This window comes from Rutidosis leptorrhynchoides, chromosome 8, assembly GCF_046630445.1.
Source record: "Rutidosis leptorrhynchoides isolate AG116_Rl617_1_P2 chromosome 8, CSIRO_AGI_Rlap_v1, whole genome shotgun sequence".
In the NCBI taxonomy this organism is placed as follows: domain Eukaryota; kingdom Viridiplantae; phylum Streptophyta; class Magnoliopsida; order Asterales; family Asteraceae; genus Rutidosis; species Rutidosis leptorrhynchoides.
In genome coordinates this window covers 358,768,668-358,788,139 of record NC_092340.1, presented here as the reverse complement: position 1 = coordinate 358,788,139, position 19,472 = coordinate 358,768,668, and the positions used below count along the sequence as shown (strand labels likewise).

The window sequence follows — 19,472 nt, the reverse complement described above, 5'->3', positions numbered from 1 at the left end:
TTCCTTACCCTCACTATTATCTGAACTAACTTGACTTTGAACCGTCACAACTTTCTTATCACCACTCACAAAATCACGGTTGAGCAAATGACCCAACTCTTCTCTGAACCAAGTACCCTCATGACAACTTTTACCTTCTTCTTCATCGGATGGATCAGTAGTAAACTCAATGTCTGACAAATCCTTGGCTTTCCGGAACTTATCATACAGCTGTTCCTTAACCCTCTTTCTGAAACACCATTTCATAAGCTCCTCAGCTCTCTTTAACCTTGCATCACACTTGCACACGTAGCATGTGCAGTTTGGATTATCTTTACCCTTACAACCTGCTCTTCTTCGAACTACTCTTTCTTCTTCAATTTCAGCCGGACTCTTTCCCACAAATACAACATTAGCTTTCTGAGCATCAACTGGAATAGACCAGTCACAAACTTCATCAGGATATATTGTGGAACCAGTTAAGGCTTTAGGTTGAGCAGAACCAGATGATTCCTTCTCAACAATGACGTGTTGGGGAGTCACTGAGATGGTTGTACTAAGAAAAGGATCATGATAACCAGCCTTTGGTGGTCTAGTACAAGTCTTCTTGAAGTGACCAAGTTCATCACAGTTATAACATCTAACCTTCGCCATGTCAAAACCAAACTTAGAATCCCTGTTTAAACTCAAAGATCGTTGACCAGTTCTCTTTAAATACTTCCTTGCACGCCTAACAATGCTACCCATACAGTACAGAATGTCCATCCTCTCTAGCTCATCTTCATCGATCTGATCATAATCTTCATTCTCGAGATGATTGTTAAGAACCTGTCCACTAATCATATCGTTGTAAGAGTTAACAACGATAGCAGCTAAAGCCATGTCCTCCTGAATGGACTCAATAGATCTTTTCCTGATATTGTCAGTTTGAAACATAGGACTCTGAGTCTGAGTCTGAGGTGGAATCTGAGTCTGCTGAGTCGGAACGTCCTCAATCATCTTAATTGTAGAGTTCTGTATTTTGGCATTAAAGTAACCAGATTGTGACTTTGGTGCAGATATCTGATTTGCATTTGCTGTGATGTACGCTGTCTGCAATGGAGCATGACCAGAAGAAGAAGCACTAGATGTGACATTGGCTGCTACAGTACCAAGCCTTTTCCTTTTGGCCTCAACCTGAATATCCTTCTCCATTAACTTTGAAGTAAATGCAGTCAATGTCAAAGGACGTGCAGAAGCAACATATAGGTTTTGGATCTTCTCTACTTCATAATCCCACTTCTCAGGAAGACCAAGTGCCAACACTTTTATTGCCTTATCATCTTTTACCTCAATCCCATAATCCGTCATCTCGGCAACCAATAACCTGTACCTTTCTAAGGCCTGGCTCAAAGTTTCTGTTGGAAGGGCTGCAAACACCTTCCACTCATCCTTCAACACTTTACCTTTAGTTGCTTTATAAGTAGCAGTACCCTCAGTTGCGGACACAATAGCCTGCCAAAGAGTATAGCACGTCTTATAACGGTTCTTAAACTGACCGAAGATTTCCTTAGACAAGGCTTGCGTTAACTGAGCATAACACCGACACTCAAGATTATACCCTTCGCGTTCTGCGGGATCAAAATCATGAGTTTCTTTAGGTTCACCGTCAGCCCCTGATGGCCAAACAAAAGGAGTCTCAATACACTCCCAAAGTCGAGAATCTTGTCCATTAAGGTAAATCACAAACCTAACTTTCCATTCTAAAAAGTCTTTTAAGTTTTCAAGCCTCGGAACTTTATTGTTAGATCCTGATTCACTTTCGCTTAATAATAGTCTTTGAATTCCGGGTGCAATAACAAGTGCACTGTATTCGTTTGTTAATTTCTCGTTTGTATCAGACATCATTAACTGATTAAGTGATTAATTATGGATTAATTAAATTATTCTGGATTAAAAGAGGATCGGCCGATGGACTGAGACGATCGGTCGGAGGACTGAGACAATCGGTCGATGGTCTAAGGACGAACGGTCGATGGTCTAGACAAACGGTTCAAGGTTATCACAAACTGTCCTCCGGTTCAACTTAAGACGGTCGGTCGAGTGTGAGTGACTATCGGTCGAAGGTCAAGACACTCGGTCGATGGTCAATGACGACCGGCCGAGGGTAGTTCTTACGTATCTGGGCAGAAAAAACTAAGGTTTTTGGCCAAAACTCAAATTTTGATTGATTCTAACGTTCTGGACTCAAACAAAACCGATGAAAACTTCACAAAAACACCTTTGAACAAAAAAACACTCGAAAACACTGGATTTAAACGTAAAAGTTCCAACCTTTTAATTGAAACCCGTTTTGACACAAACCCTAATCACAAAAATCAAAAATTCGACTCAAATAACGTATGGATCAGCAACACAACGCTCTGATACCACTTTGAAGATGTAATTCGGACCTTAGATCATACGTTGTATCTAGATTAATGGCGGAAACACTAATTAGAATGAGTCGAATACGTATTAGACTAACGGGATCAAATTAACCAATGAATAATTGATAGAATTGATGCCTAAGACTGTGTATTCGGTTGGTAAGGGTTTTGGGACGATTAGCAGCAAGTAATACGACGGCCTAAGGGTTTATGGTGTGTAACCTAACACAAAACCACGAAACCCGTATTTATACTAAATACAGTGACCATCGGCCGGTGGTCGGGGACCTTCGGCCGATGGTGACAGTCCCTCGACCGATGGTCCCTACCATCGGTCGATGGTCTTGAGCAGCCAACCGACTGCTTGACCTATTCACGACATTATACTAAGCATCATAAACACAAAGTATAAATGTCCACGTACATATATGACTGAAATATCAAGTACATAACAAATAGAACAATAAACGTAATAGAACTCGGGATTTATGCACCAACATGTTAATATATCAAACCTCATAAGAAAGAACACGAGGGTGCCATTTAGACACCACATTAGCACCATGTCGGCAAATAGAGTGATCATATTAGCCAATGATCATAAATAGGTCATTTGAATTGTTACTGACCATATATGTAAAAAAGGATTATGCGTAATATAAGGTATCATGAAGCTACATTTTAGAAAGGAGAATAAAAAACAATTTAAAGACTCAATAAAATTATAACAAAGACCTCTTGAAATGAACTTAACTATATTACACAAAAAATATAAAAACTATATAAAGGTTACCATCATTCTGAATAAGAAAGTGTACGCACATGCCTCTTAAACGACTGTCATATCTTTTACTTGTTTTAAAACTGATGTTATCATCATCTTGACATCTTCTATCGTCAAAGGTGCATTACACCTTAGTAATGCTATACCAAAAAAAAAAAAAAAAAAAAAAAAAAAAAAAAACCCACTTGAATGTAACATAGGTAACTTCTTCATCATCCAATTCAATCATGATTTATAGTTATATATCCACAACCCTACACTGTTATTTTTATATATTTAATCCTTCTTAGAACTCTAAGAAGTGAGAAACATAGTGGGAACCATTCCTACAATAAAAAATCAAGCAACTTCATATATGCTATCATTCGTATATTAAGATGATAAAACATAACTACATAAGAATTCCTTTTTTACTTGCACAAAGGCAGCTAAACATGCCAAGTCATGGTTAACAAAATTTGTACCTCATCAATTAAGTTCTATGAGACATTTCATCAAACACATTTCATGCAATTTGATTTCATTTCTCATCTAAACCTGCATTAATTCAAATATAAAAAAACATGAAGTTTGATATAAGAATAGTTTAATCTAACAGATTGAATAGCCAAGTTAAAACAATTTCAAATCAATGATCGAAGGGGATACATGACGAGTTGAAACTTACCCAAAGTTCACTTCACCAAGATTGTCTCCAAAGTCCAAACTCTAACATTTTCATCCATATAAAAACAGAGAAAATTATACATGACAGTTGTTAATTGAAGTAAACATTAAACATATGTAATATTTAAAAAATGAAATGGAAAGACGAAGGGAAAGATGAAAAGACCTGTTATAGAAATGAAGTTGAAAAAATTGTAATAAAAAATGAAATGACTTCTTTTGAAGCAGTTTTTTCAAATTGTCAGACAAAGCTTATTGTGTACACTTGCTTCAACTGATCAACATTAATTGCTTTAAAGTTAAAGGCAAGTTTTTCTATTTATATATGTTAATATTAATTATTAATATTAATATTAATTACATCAGCAAAGTAAATATTACAACTCTTGAAAGCACATTTTACAACCATTGAAAGCACATGATTACCTCACTCAAAACTCCCTTTTCTTAGATAAGATAGATAGATAGATTCTTGATGGTAGCTGTTCTAGCAGCGACTACAAATGGTTTCGTAAATTTTCTTTGAACTCGGGTTTTTGTTCATTCAGAGATGGTTACCTTTGTTTTATGTTATTTTGCCTTTTGAAGGTCATGACATTCCTACAGCTTAATATGTCAAAATTTGCTTTATTTTAGGTTCCTCAATGTTATTCATTTTTGTTTTTCTCGTATCCCTCTTAATCAAAACTTGTTGTGTATGTTACTTGAAATACCAAAAACGAGGGTGGATAGTATGTTAATTGCTATTTATATTATATATACTTTATTTTGACAAATAAAGATGTAGGGATATCTTGAATTTCAAAAGGCAAAATAACATAAAACAAAGGCAACCATCTCTGAATGAACAAAAGCCCGACTTCAAAGAAAATTTATGAAACCATTTGTAACTGTTGTTGGAACGTTACCCTCATGAATAACCACTATATCAAACTTACATACTTGTAAATATATTTTTCAAAAAAGATGGTTAAGGTAGCAAACATTTAACTAAGCCACATCTACTATGTTCACGAAAATACTAAATTTACCTTTCTACTACATGTAATTTAAAAATCTATTGTTAAGGAACATATGGATTAATTGTTTTGCCTTGCTACGTCTCTTATACTTCGTCAGAGCTCGTTGAAGACGTGAAAAATGTATATGGGTTGATATATGACGTGGAAGGTGGATATGAGTCATATATGACGTGGAAGGGTGCATATGGGTCCATATATTACGTGGAAGGTACATATTGGTCGACAATGACGTGAAATATGCATATGGATCAAAATATGACGTAAAAGGTGCATATGGGTCGAGTGCCTTGTCGAATTGAAATATGTTCAATAAAGTTCGAGAAAATGAAATTTAGGTTTGGTAGGTGGTTGGCGAATTGGGATTTCAAGTCCGAGCTCAAGTTCCTCAAATTCTTTGAACGAATGTAATACTGGATATAAATAGGGGCCGCTAAACTCATCATCAGTGTCCTTTTCGTCTTTTTTCACAGCTTCCTGAAACTCAGTAGAAAACAAATACCAAGAATCACCTTAACCTCAAAAGTTATAGCGTATTCCATGTTTTAGAACGGAATGATTAGAGGTGACAATGTCGATCAATTTAATATTTAATCGTTAAATTTGGGATTAATGTCTTTTTTCAAGATAACTTGACAACTTAGTTAACAAGGAAATCAATTTAACGGATCAAGAGTTGATTAATCGTAATCTTATCCGATAAAAAATGTATTTAAAAAAGATCCATTTAAAAACTTTTATTTTTTCTTAAACCTAAATTTTTAATGTCAATTTCCAGGATTACACCTCGAAAGGGTATTTTTGATGGATAAAACTTACCTCGAGAGGGTATTTATTGCAAGCATATTCGAACCAGCATACACATCATTTTTGAAAGATCACCATGAAAAACATTAAACATATAAGAAATTGAACAAAATGCAACATTGTTTGTGCTCAAAAGTCTCATAAGAATATCTGGGAAATAATCAAACTAGCAATCATTCGAGTGTGAATGTGGGGCCAAAATTCAGCTGCACTCTCATACTTCTGGCTATATACGGTTATTATGCGAATTAGCAGAAAACATAATTAATGTTATATATCTCATAAAAAACTAATTCTTGTAATTTCAATAAGTTACAACACTCAGATAATGAATAATCCGTTCCAAAATGCACGAATGATCTGGTGACGATATACAAAATAACCGAACTTTAAAAAGACAGTATGAGAGGTATGTCTAATGGAGTGACTTTAGCATAAATAGCACCAAAAAGGAAGTACAATAGAAATGAAAGAATAACTTGGGGAAATTTATGCCTTGAGGATCCTCTGTTTTTAGTTTGTTATGAAGCTTTCTTGGAATGATAGGGTAACTTTTGCTATCTGATTGTTGCTTGCAAGGCTAGGTGTGGTGATCTTAGATGTCACGTCAAGGTACTTGAATAAGCTCTTTGTAATGTTGAAGTTGCTGTTGTAGTTTATGTGATGATATAGAATGTTTTCTCTTTTACTTTGTCTGATTTATATAGATATCTTAACATTTGCGAATACTAGAGAAAGATACCATGCTCTCATGAAGATGCCTTTAATTATGGCTAAGAGGTACCTAGAAGATGTTTTGGTCCATAAGCAGGCTATTCCCTTTACTCGATTTCAAAGATCACTTGTAATACTTTGTTGGGTACTTAAGGAATTGTAATGTTTGAATTAATAACTTTGTAGGGAAAAGGTTTGGATGCTGACACACTTTTCATACCTCACTATCAAGTAAACCAAGCACAGAAGCAAAGACTTGGGACAAATGCCCATGGGAGAATAAACCGTAAGTTTGCTTGCTATAATTTACAGTTACATGTATGTATACATATTACATAAATTGACCTGACTTTGTCCGAAAAGGAGGAACCAGTGAAAATGGAGGTAAATCAAAATTACACAAGTGTGCTAGATCATTCCATTCCTTTCTTTTTAGTTTGATGAAAGTCATCGCTATTTATAAAATCGTTCCGCAAAAAACTTGTCAAAGAATATGTAAATTGCATGGGACATTTCTTTGAACGTACGGAAACTAATAGTTCTCTCAAGAATGAGAGCAGCGGTTGCTAAAGAAGTGATTTTTAGTATGGGTTAATTTTTTAGTGAACTGCAAACGCATATATGGCTTACTTTTACCCGTTTGCTCTTCTTCCCGTATCCCTTGTTTACTGATGCAGGTACGAGAACAACAACTAGTATTGGGCTTGGATTATTTGAGGATGTTGGAGATTAATGGCAGCCCAATACAAGCTCCTAATGGGCCGATGGTCAAGGCAACATGAAGGAGATTTATTTTACGTGTTTTAGTTGAATAATAAGGAATTGTATTCCAAGTCAAAGTCCTAGTTTGTTACCTTATTTTTCTCTTGTTTAGTTTTATCTCCTTATATTTTGTTCATTATATAAGGAGGGGGGGTCTGTATCTTGTTTTCTTTTTAGTTTTTGTTTTGAGAAAAGCGTGGTTAATAAATAAACCGAGAGGGTTTTGTGCACTTGTGTTATATAGTGTAATTTGTGCACTTGAGTTATATAGTGCAGGTCACAGCCATCGATCCTTACATCAAGTGGTATTCAGAGCTTTGGAAATGGCTGAACAACAATCTCGTGGTGGTCAGGAAGGAGGTAGTCGTTACCGAACTGTCCGAATCAGTGAACCTGATCCATATGTCGAAATCGAACACCTTCAAAGGCGGATCGCGAAACTTGAATTTAATCAGGAGCGGACTGACTCAGAACGATCATCTAATCGATCTGATTATGACAATCCATTTGGACGACCAGACCGTGGATTTCGCAGAGATTATGACGCCGATCCCTTGCGTCGTATAGGGATGAAGGTTGACATACCTGAATTCACCGGCGCGGTTCATCCCGATGAATTCCTAGACTGGCTAAGTACAGTCGAACGCGTGTTTGACCCAAAGGATATTCCTGATAACTTGAAGGTCAAGCTAGTTGCTCTTAAGCTTCGTAAACACGCATCACTGTGGTGGGACCACGTTAAGAAACAACGAGCGCTTGACCGCAAGTCCAAAGTCGCAACATGGGAGAAGATGAAGAAGTTGATGCGGGACAAGTTTCTACCTGAAAACCATCGACAAGATGCTTTTGTCGAGTATCATAATTTACAGCAGCACACTATGACCGTTGAAGAAGTCGCTTACGAGTTTGATAAATTACGTATGCGTTGTGGTATACAAGAAGAAGAAGAACAGGTTATTGCTCGCTTCTTGGGTCTCAAACCCGAGATCGCAGATGTGGTATGTTTACAGCCTTTCTGGACATATACAGATGTATATCGGCTTGCGTTAAAGGTAGAAAAACAATTAAATAGAGGGAAGGCAAAACAACCCTTCGTACGTAGCCCAGTGACCCCAAAAACGCTTTCTACATCTGATGATAAAGAGAAAGGTGAGGTCCAACCTAAAACTACGCAACAACAGAAAGGTCCCAAGTGTTTTAAGTGCCTTGGTTTCGGACATTATGCTCGCGAATGCCCAAACAAGCGTGTAATTACAGCATTGGATGAAGAAGACGAACTCCGTAATGACGCTGACTGCGCGCAAGATCAAGATACACCAACGGGTTTCCCTGCTCAGGAAGAAATAGTATATCCTGACCAAGGGGCATCCCTCCTCATCCATCGATCACTTGTGGGTAATCCAGTAGAAGACTCAGTGTGGTTGCCACCAACAGATGGTCCTCGTGATGGTATGGAACACGCTGAAAACACTACAGCCTTACAAAAGCAGGTTCAAGACCGCACTAATAATCAGATGATTGTTAATAAGCACCGGTCCGACACGCGTAAGAAGAGAGTCGTATTCAAAGAGGGCGATCTCGTTTGGGTTCATATGGGAAAAGAAAGGTTTCCTGGGGGACGGTGTGGCAAGCTTCATCCACGTGCGGAAGGCCCGTTTCGAGTTCTACAAAGGATTGATGATCATGCCTACAAAATTAAGCTCTCTGGACATTATAACATTTCGGCAACTTTTAATGTAGCCGACCTCTCCCCTTATGTTCAAGATGCTGATGACGGTTTGGACTCGAGGTCGAGTCTTTCCGACGGGGGAGGAGATGATGCAGGTACGAGAACAACAACTAGTATTGGGCTTGGATTATTTGAGGATGTTGGAGATTAATGGCAGCCCAATACAAGCTCCTAATGGGCCGATGGTCAAGGCAACATGAAGGAGATTTATTTTACGTGTTTTAGTTGAATAATAAGGAATTGTATTCCAAGTCAAAGTCCTAGTTTGTTACCTTATTTTTCTCTTGTTTAGTTTTATCTCCTTATATTTTGGTCATTATATAAGGAGGGGGGTCTGTATCTTGTTTTCTTTTTAGTTTTTGTTTTGAGAAAAGCGTGCTTAATAAATAAACCGAGAGGGTTTTGTGCACTTGTGTTATATAGTGTAATTTGTGCACTTGAGTTATATAGTGCAGGTCACAGCCATCGATCCTTACATCATTTACGTTTATGTTTAAAATCTATTATTCAATTGTTTGACTTGTCAAATTTTGGTCTATGCATTTTGATATTGTATGATCAGCCGATGAACAGTCAGTAGGTAGCTGAAGTTGGGGTTGGTGTGGAGGTCTTCAGGGACGAGAATGGGCGGCTTAGCAAATAGCAACGTTGCGTTGAGGGGAGAGGAATTTAGAAGACTAGAAGTGAAGCATTTGAGATAAGTATGTTTTTTTTGCCTTCAAATTAAAGGTGAAGCTTGATATGAACGGAATCAATTTCCCCTCGCTTTGGTTCGTTAAAAGGCCAACATGATACCAAAGATTTGACACAAAATTCTTCAAGAGAATTGAGAGGAAGAGGCTATCCTCCTTTTATGTTAGCCTAATTATCAGTTATAATAATAGATATGTTTACATTCCTAGTCTTTATCTTATATGTCAATTGAAGTGTTTAGTCTCTTGATTACTACTCATATAAATTCAACTAGTTTAGCATAAAATCTAGATATTAATCATTTGATTAACAAACAATTAAGAAAGTTTAGAGGCAAGACTTTAATTTCTCTAATAACTTTGTTCTCTTGATCCTAAATAGATCTAGATCACACAGTACATTTAGACCTTAGTGGATGTTCATGCACTAAAGGACGCCAGAGTTATTGTTTAATTTACCACTTTCATAGTTTATAAATTTATATAAAAAGTAAAAAAAAATGAGCTTTATTTTTCCTGAACGGCTAATTTTATTAAAATACTAGCAAGAGCTAGTAAATATACAAAGATTTACAATGAGCTTTGTAGATTCTATAAAAATGAGCTTTAGAGATAAAAAACAAAAACAAAAAAAGTAAAAATAAAGTATACACCAATTCTGCAAAATTAATTCTGCAAAAGTGTAAAAATTGAACAAAATCTACATCATCAAAGTACAAATTGAAGTAGACAAAAAATTAGTACTTGACTTGGCATATCTTTTTGTTTTTAATTGTCCAATCATCATCATCAATCAATATCAATATTCAATATAAATCATCAATATAACATGAAAATCTCACAAACCTAGTCTTTTAGGCCTTAAGTATGTTGATGAACCTAGCTTTAATCCAGGCATAGATATTGCTTGTTGCTGTTTCAACCTCTTCTCACGCTCTTTTGCCTTAATTATAATCGCTGTTTCCGCTTGTTGTTTACTCAACGTCTCCATTTCTTCTTCCATCACCGATTTCTCTTCTTTCTGCTTCTTTTTATGTTCCAACATTGAAGTATCCGAATCTTTAACCGAATAAAACATAGGACCCAATTCCGCCAACCACTGCGGTTCAACTGAAGTCACACACTGCATATATTCTTTTGTGGTTAATATCAGCTCATGGTAGACCACGTAATTGGGTGTGTAACCTAAACCATACAGAGCGGAACTCGGGTGCAGATGACATGGCATCCCATTTCTACAATTTTTATATTCACCGACGCCTTTGAGACTTGCAGCGTTATGGAAGTAAGCTGAGCAAATAGCTTTTCTTACAATGTCCCAATCGGGCCCACATGATGTAAGCGGGATTTTGAGTGTTTTTAATATGTCTAACAATTGAGATCTAACTTCTCGAGCCTTCTTTAGTCCTTTCACTTGTAGATAATGATCGTTACACCAATCTCCCCGGTATTGGTTCGCTTTCCATTGTTGGTAGACGTTAAGTAACGTTAAATGATCAGATTCGGGTACAAAAAACTTTTCTCGGGCAGCATCACTTTCTTCTGCCCGGTCCTTGGGTCTAAAGAATACAGACGGGACCGAAAGCATAGATACAATTGTTAAAACTTCATTCAAACATTCTAATTGTTCTCCCATTAAAAGCATTTTAGCTAACGGTGGGTCTAACGGGAACTCAACCATTTTCCACCCGAGATCCGTTAAGCCCCCGGCGTTGTTCAACGCACCCAAAACCCATAACTGGTACAACGAGTTAAGAATATTATCTTGTGGAGGTGGGTCCATGAAGTCGAAATCCAACAAGTTTTCGATTTTAAGAGACTTTAGCAACAATACAATGTTACCAAGGTTAGTCCTTTGAATTTCGGGAACGGGTTGAGGAAGTATTTCGTTTTGGTACGCGCTCTCCGTGAAAAGACGGTAACATGTTCCGGGTCCGGTTCGACCCGCCCGACCCGCCCGCTGATCGGCGGCTGCCCGGCTTACCGGGAACACCTGGAGAGCATCCATACCCATACGAGGATTATACACCTTCATTTTACCATACCCTGTATCAATCACATAATATATTCCATCAACAGTTAATGATGTTTCAGCTATGTTTGTAGCTACAATGCACTTGCGGGCCCCATCTTCGGGTTTTTGGAAGATTTTAGCTTGCAAGTCGGATGGAAGTTGGGAGTAAATCGGGAGGATCAACATGTTGGAAACTGTTTGTTTTGTGGAAGTGATTAACTGTTCCATACGTTCGGCTAAGGCGTAACAGGTGGCTTCGATTTCGTCTTGACCGGTCATGAAGATGAGTATATCACCGGGTCCACACGTGATGTGGATCGTCATTGCTTGTTTCACAGCAGCTTCGACATAATCCTCACATGGTGTTTTGCTGTACAAGATTTGTACAGGAAATGTTCTACCAGGAATGTGAAAAATCGGGACACTGCAACAATGTGAATTGATCATTATTTATATAAAACTGCTATTCATTAATAATAATTATTATTAATTTAATTAATTATAATTATATTACTAATGAAATTACCTTCCAAAGAAGTTGGAAAATTTCTGTGCATTTAGCGTGGCGGAAGTGACTATGAGTTTGAAATCTCGCCGCCTGGCGACAACTTTTTTAAGAATCCCGAATAGTACGTCTGTGCTTAAGGATCTCTCATGGGCTTCATCCATCACAATAACACTGCAATATTATGAAAATAGTAAACATAAATAACAATCAATAATAATTTTAAAAACTTAAAGGATACCGTTACTACAAAATGTTTACCGATATTTGTCAAGATCTGCATCTTTCAACGTTTCACGTAGAAGCACACCATCTGTCATGTACTGTAACAAACAAACAAACATACAAAACGCATGAGTATAGTATATTAACAAGGGAAATTGATGAAAATACACTTTTTTTTCAAGGCTTCAAACAAAATACATTTTTTTTTAAAAAATTGCCTTTTTACACCATTCGGTAGACGGGATTTCTGTCTACCACCTTTATCTGTCGTCTACTACCATTTTTACAAAGTAGTAGACAGTAACAACAAGGTAGTAGACAGTGAGAACAAAGCAGTAGACAGCCAATTACAAGGTAGCTGACCGTCTACTGCCTTGTTGTTACTGTCTACTACCTTGTTGTTACTGTCTACTACCTTGTTGTAGGTGTCGACTGATATGTATTATTGGTGTCGACACCTACAACAAGGTAGTAGACAATAACAACAAGGCAGTAGACGGTCAGCTACCTTGTAATTGAATGTCTACTGCTTTGTTCTCACTGTCTACTACCTTGTTACTGTCTACTACTTTGTAAAAATGGTAGTAGACGACAGATAAAGGTGGTAGACAGAAATTCCGTCTACCGAATGGTGTAAAAAGACAATTTTTTTTAAAAAAGTGTATTTTGTTTGAAGCCTAAAAAAAAAGTGTATTTTGAACAATTTCCCTTAAAATATGGTGTCACTCTATCTTAGCATTTTAAATAAACTGACCTTTATAACAGTCTTGGGCCCAGTCACGTCCTCAAAACGAATAGCATAGCCAACCAAATCACCAAGCTCGGTTTCCATTTCTTCACTAACTCTTTTGGCGACACTCATTGCTGCCACACGTCTTGGTTGAGTGCAACCAACTATGCCATTTGTTGTATAACCATCTTCATGTAAATACTACATAAATATAAAAATATGATTGTTACAGATCAAATAAGATACAGTATCGTTGATACAATACGGTAAGATAATGTGGTCAAATAATTACCTGAGTCAACTGTGTTGTCTTTCCAGAACCAGTTTCACCTACAACCACCACCACTTGATTCTCTCTAACCACCTATTCCGCAAAACAATCAAAACATATATGAGGTTCCATTTTACTTTTAGACATAATTACTGAGATAGTCCCTGTGATTTGTATTAAATTGCTAATTTAGTCCTTTAGGATATTTTTGACGTGGCTAGTCCTCATTTTTTGAAAAACTTACTGAAATAGTCCCTCACTGACGATCGTTAAAAAAATTCGTTAAATCACATAATGTGCTAGCCATGTGAGGGTATTTTTGTCTATTACACTTTTCTCCTCTTTCATCTTGAACTTCTATCACTATCTTCATCTTCTTCAGACATCATTCAAATTACAACACCCTATAGAAATTAAGAGTAAAAAGGTCAGATTCAAGTAAGCCTAAATTCATAGATCCTAAGTTTATCTATATCCACACTTTGTTTTCTACAAACATTGAAAACGCTAAGACCCTTTTGCTTCTTTCCTTCTTCTTCACGCGTACAGTACATTGATTTTGATTTTTATTTTTCAAATCCATTTTTTAAGTGGCGATACTCTACATTTATTTCAGCTTTACGTTTATTGTTCTCATCAATAAACGTAAAGAATGTGAAAGATAGAATTATTTTCGGGTCTGAATATGATTTCACTTGTGTTATTGGGTATTGATTTTAATTTACGGTTTTATTATTGATGTGTAATGAAACTTTGATGAAGAGATGATGGGTTTCAAAGGAAGTGTGATGGAACTCAAAAATTGGGAAGAGATACCTTAAAAGACGTATTTACCCTCACATGCCCGCACATGACCGAATTTAATGACAATATTTAACGAACGTTAGTGCAAAGGACTATCTCAGTAAGATTTTCAAACCACGGGGACTATCCATGTAAAAAACTAAGGACTATACTAGCAATTTTATACAAACCACATGGACTATCTCAGTAATTATATCTAATTCTATGACGTATATAAATTTCTTCAACTAGATAACAGTAATTCTTTGAACTAAAAATGATTTATGGCTCTATGTTGTAATATATGACTGAACACAAAAAACCATACCTGCAATAACTCGTCCCGTACAGAAAAAATTGGGAGGTACTGCCTTTGTTGTGATAGCGATTTTGTTTTTGCAAAATCGCTTACAGCTTCACCCTTTTTAAAGTGTTGCGCAAACTTTGAATCTTCCTTGAAATCAACTTCGCCATCTTCACCAACTACAGCAGTATCAGCATCAATCTGATATATAAAAAGACCAAAATATTACACGGTAAACATGATTATTATAAACTAATATTAAATTAAATATCATGAAATTATAAATGTAACATAGTAAGTATTAACCTGCTCTGCTGACTTCTCAACACCAAGGATATTACCCAGTTTCGAACCAGCAAGTTCCCAAAAACGGTGACGTGATTTATTCATACTTTGTTTTTCATGAATTTCACGAACAAGGTTGGAACCTTTTCTTGAAATAATAGCCATATCAGACGTAGGATCTTTTAGAGGCAGTATAGGCTCTGCTTGCTTTGTAAACACAATCCTTCCATCTAAAAACGGTGGCTTTGTATCTAAAATTAATAAATAAACTATCAGCAACTGCCTCTCAATTCAAAATTATTGAAAAAAAGTGCTAAAAAGTCTGGATTAATACCATGAACAATAAGAGTAACCCTGTGTTCTTCCTCATCATCAAATTCCGTCTGCAAACCTGTACCTCTGACAGCACCAGATCTTAGAAGCTGTCGATCTTCCCATTGAGCATTATCGGCTGTAAGTTGAGATAACTTTTTGCTCTGAGAAAGTGTCATCCGGGTTCCATCTTTACAAACCTACAATATAACCCACAATATGCAACAGATTATTAGTCACCATATGCAAAAACATCTAATAAGATATATGAAAAAACATGTCTAGTTGCACACATTACACGTACCAGTCTTTTGGTTCCTTCTGCTTGTTTCTTCTGGACAGAAGCTTCATCCCCGAGATAAAATGAAGAGCTGTCACCATCGAACACATTGTTGCCTTCTTCTCGGTCATACCTTTATTATATATTTATACTAAAATTAAAAAGTAATTTCAACAATAAAATCTCAAAATATAGATTTCCAATACAGAACTGTTTATAATAGGAAGTTACCATGCACGGTCAGAGTTGTATTCCATCTCTAACCGCATACTCTCAGTTATCTCTGTTTTAACAAAATTTTCCATTTCATTATCTTCGTGCTGTAGTGAATCAACTACTGCAGACGGTGATCGTTGAGACCTTCCGCTACATGAAACTGAACCAGATGCCCTTATCGGAACTGGTGAAGGGCCCACACTGTCCCATGGTGATGCACCGTGCCCTGTAATGGTTCCAAAGTAATTAGTACAAACAACCAAGGGTAGTATATATAGATGGTGATTTTGGCTAACATACTAAATGCTTTTTTTTAACATGTACATCCATACCAGGGGTCCTCCTTGAGCTTTCATATCTGCTTCTTTTATTACTATAGTCTCGATCATCCCTATTAGTGCAATATCTTCTCGGCCCTCTGCTTTGACTTTTTGAGTCAACTCTGAAATCATTTATCCACCTATCATATTCTGTTGAATCATACCTCGAACTATGATTCTGGAAGCTTCTAGAACTTCTGGATGAAGGGGTAATATCCTAGATCACCCGAATAAATAATTAAAATTATAATTATCACATATAGGAAATCTAGCATAGCACCTACATTAAAAACTAATTATATTTGGTAAACAAACAACCTACATTCAAAATTCTTTACGACTAATGGATGATGAGTATCATTAGGTAGAGGATGTACGTAAACTGAGACACGCTTAATAGTATGCAACTCGTTAATGGTACATAATTTGTTGCAGATCGTTAATAGTATGTCAATTGGATTCTGTTTATAATAGATTGATTTAAAACTAACACTTATAATACAAATTCATTACATGAAATTTAAGGAGCGGTAATTTAATTATACACTAACCTCCATGATCTTTGTTCTAACTTCTTATGAAGCTACAGCAGCACCAATCAGTGGAAGAAACTATATATACAATCGATTTAAATGAGCACAGATTAATAAACACAATTACACAAATATATCAAATCAACACGTGAAATTCTGAAACTGAAACGGCTATAGGCTAATTTAACAGATTGGCGGAGTTAGGGTTCTATAGGGTGATTTTGGCATATAAGTTTACAGTTAGATTAATAAATACAGTTGGATGAACGATTGCAGGTAAATGGTTATCAGAATATAACCAAAACCCTAGAATTCAGAATAGCAAAATCTTCCACCGCCTGAATGAATGACACTATAAATAAATAAATGTGCGTTTGTCGCTATAGGTCGGTGATGAAATTAGGCTGATGGGAAAAGAAAAAAGAAACGGAAAATCCTTATATAGGTGGGTGGGTTGGTTAATAAACACTAGCCAATGTCCCAATGGGGCCAAATATTAGAGTGCTTCCAATGAAGAGCTCCTTTAATCCTTAGTCTTTAGTGTCACATCAGCGTCACGTAAATACTTCCTTCTTAGAATTAAATACTACTAACAATGACATACTTTCTTATAAAAATATGAACCCACTATATTAATTAAATATTGTGTGGCACAAATAATGGAACAAAATGTACAAGTCATGCTAACATTTTTTTCACCTTCATCCGTCCACAAATATGACAGAAGGACACGAGAGAAAGGGCGAGTCACCTGGGCAGAAGGGAAGACAAGGTACTACCATCAGGGTCCTTGTGAGCGGGCTTGTGGGTGGAGGGAAAGATCCTACCGTTGGAAGCGACCTTATAATTGTCCAAAACTAAGGGGTGTATTTGTGTTTTTAACTTTTTATTGGATTCCAAAATAATACCATGGGGTATAAATGAGTCCGAGTCCAGGCGAACTTGACTAACATCTTTCTTTTTATATTTCATCAAGCCTAATATTTTAAATTCGAGCTCAACTTGAGTTTCACTCATCAGTTACGTACTTCTTATTTTTCTTTATATATTTAGTTTGGTTGATTTTATAATTTTTATCTATATATAATAAAATTTACTATTATTCTTTTAAATATTATTGATAGTGTGAATAATTATAATATTATTATATTTTATATTATTAAAAATATAATATATTTTGATGGTATCATTCCCTTAAAGAAAAAATATAAAATAATAGCACATCAGTCATAACAGATTTTAGTCATAACTAGTAATAGGGGGCGCGCGTTGCCGCGCTTTTCTGCGAATGTTTGTGTAAAATGACGTACTTATTCATGTACGTCTCTACTGTTGTTGATGTCGATTGGCGAAGTGGCAGCAGCTGTCTAGCAGCTGCAGCATCCAAGTAGCAGCTCCAGTAGCAGCATGTGAAGTTTGCTAGTAGCAGCAGCAATCTTTCCTTTCTAACGGAAGCTACATCTGCATTTGAATGGAGGAGTATGAGATTTCTAAAATACAATTAAACAACAGTTAACTAATGAAAAAGTACTACCGAAAACAAAAACCTCAAACACAATAACAACTACATAATAAACATTCAGTAATTGTAATATCAGATTTCTAAAGTAAATGACAAATGCTTCCGACTACAAACAATATTTATATTAATAAAGTAATCGACTAAACAATTGGAAGCTTAACTATTGACGAAATAAACGTAGTTTGATATTCTGTAAAATTCAATAATGAACGTATCGAACTCCACCATAACTTTTTGAGCCATCCGGATTCAAGAATGTGGCTTCATCCTCACATCCAAGTCAGTAAAAGAAACCTAAAAACTAAAAAAGGTAGACATTACCAAGCCAATCAAGTTAAGTCAAAACTCAAATTCACAGACCAGATACAAGCCAAACCAACATTCAAGATTTCCATAAAAGAGCAATCGAAAAAAGAACCATATACTTGAAGTGATACGTACCTGGTCATCAATCATCAAGAGCAGTATAATATATAATAACGACTCAGTAAATGAGTCTAATACAAATACAATTTTAGCAGTTGCGGAGAAATATTAAATTTGACTAAATGTTAAAAGACTCCTAAATATATATATTTCATGTGTAAAAAAAAAAAGAGTACCAGGCTCCGATATATATTGAACCAAGCAAGGGAACACGTACCGCCATGGCTGCAACCTGCAGGTTGCCTCGCCAAGATGCGCACGCATTCTTTCTCGTTACCTGGCCAACTTCCGACGTATCAATCATCATAGCCTTTATTTTTAAAAAAAATTTAACTGCAGCCAGCATGACGCAAACCTTTCCGAAACGTCTGTTCACAAATAATCTACTATAGCTGCAACCTATATTCATAAATCGATTGTTTAATTGCATTCTATCTACAGGATCATTTATATAGCGAAACTCAACATGTTAAGTTATAAAAATAGAACTTACTTATCTTTCTGATCAGATCATTTAAGAGGGGCAAACCAAATCAAGAAGTTAATTCAATAGTATAAAAAGTCAACGATACAACCAAGTTCCCACATATTCATCATCACGACCTTTAATTTTTAAAAACTCGGTAGCTGCAAGTTGTATTAAACATTCATAACTTGTAAGATAAGAAATCAGGCTCAGATACGTACAAAGCCGAGCAAGGAAAGACGAACCGCCATGGCTGCAACCTGTAGGTTGCCTCGCCAAGATGCGGATGCATTCTTTTTTATTGCTCGCCGAGTTCCCGCGTGTTTATCATCACAGCCTTTCCTCTGTGTAACTTGGGAACTGCAAGTAATTCTCAAAGAGTGTACACTTTCAATACATTAATAGCGACTAAGCAACTGATAAATGAAATCATACATACGGTCAAAACAATCTGGTAGATGAGACAGTGAAATGGGGTCTCAAACCCCTATCAGTTTTAAATATGAGGCTTGAGCATGAGCCACAAATTGACCAAAATACCCAAAAAGGATAATGTAAAAAGACAACTCACTCCGAAGCAAACAGTAACTCAAGAGGGGTAGTAAGCAAATTTTGGAATTAGTATATTAGGATAATACGTTTAGGACTCGGGCATGTGCATAACTTAAGCAACAAATAATCGATCGCCATGGCTGCAACTTATGTTGCCCCGCCAAGTTA

General features: G+C 36.3%; 1 protein-coding gene across 1 annotated transcript; it reads right to left on the bottom strand.

Moving 5' to 3' along the window:
• Positions 1-10,394: 10,394 nt before the first annotated feature.
• On the bottom strand, positions 10,395-16,723 carry LOC139861290 (pre-mRNA-splicing factor ATP-dependent RNA helicase DEAH7-like). The gene is made up of 12 exons (XM_071849665.1): positions 16,357-16,723; positions 15,818-16,022; positions 15,501-15,711; positions 15,294-15,402; positions 15,012-15,189; positions 14,699-14,928; positions 14,417-14,593; positions 13,327-13,398; positions 13,059-13,235; positions 12,341-12,402; positions 12,101-12,253; positions 10,395-11,998 (listed from the first exon to the last, which is right to left on the bottom strand). Exons 1-12 carry the CDS (start codon positions 16,360-16,362, stop codon positions 10,399-10,401), a joined length of 3,180 nt encoding a protein of 1,059 aa, XP_071705766.1. The 5' UTR covers positions 16,363-16,723; the 3' UTR covers positions 10,395-10,398.
• Between the last annotated feature and the right edge of the window lie 2,749 nt (positions 16,724-19,472).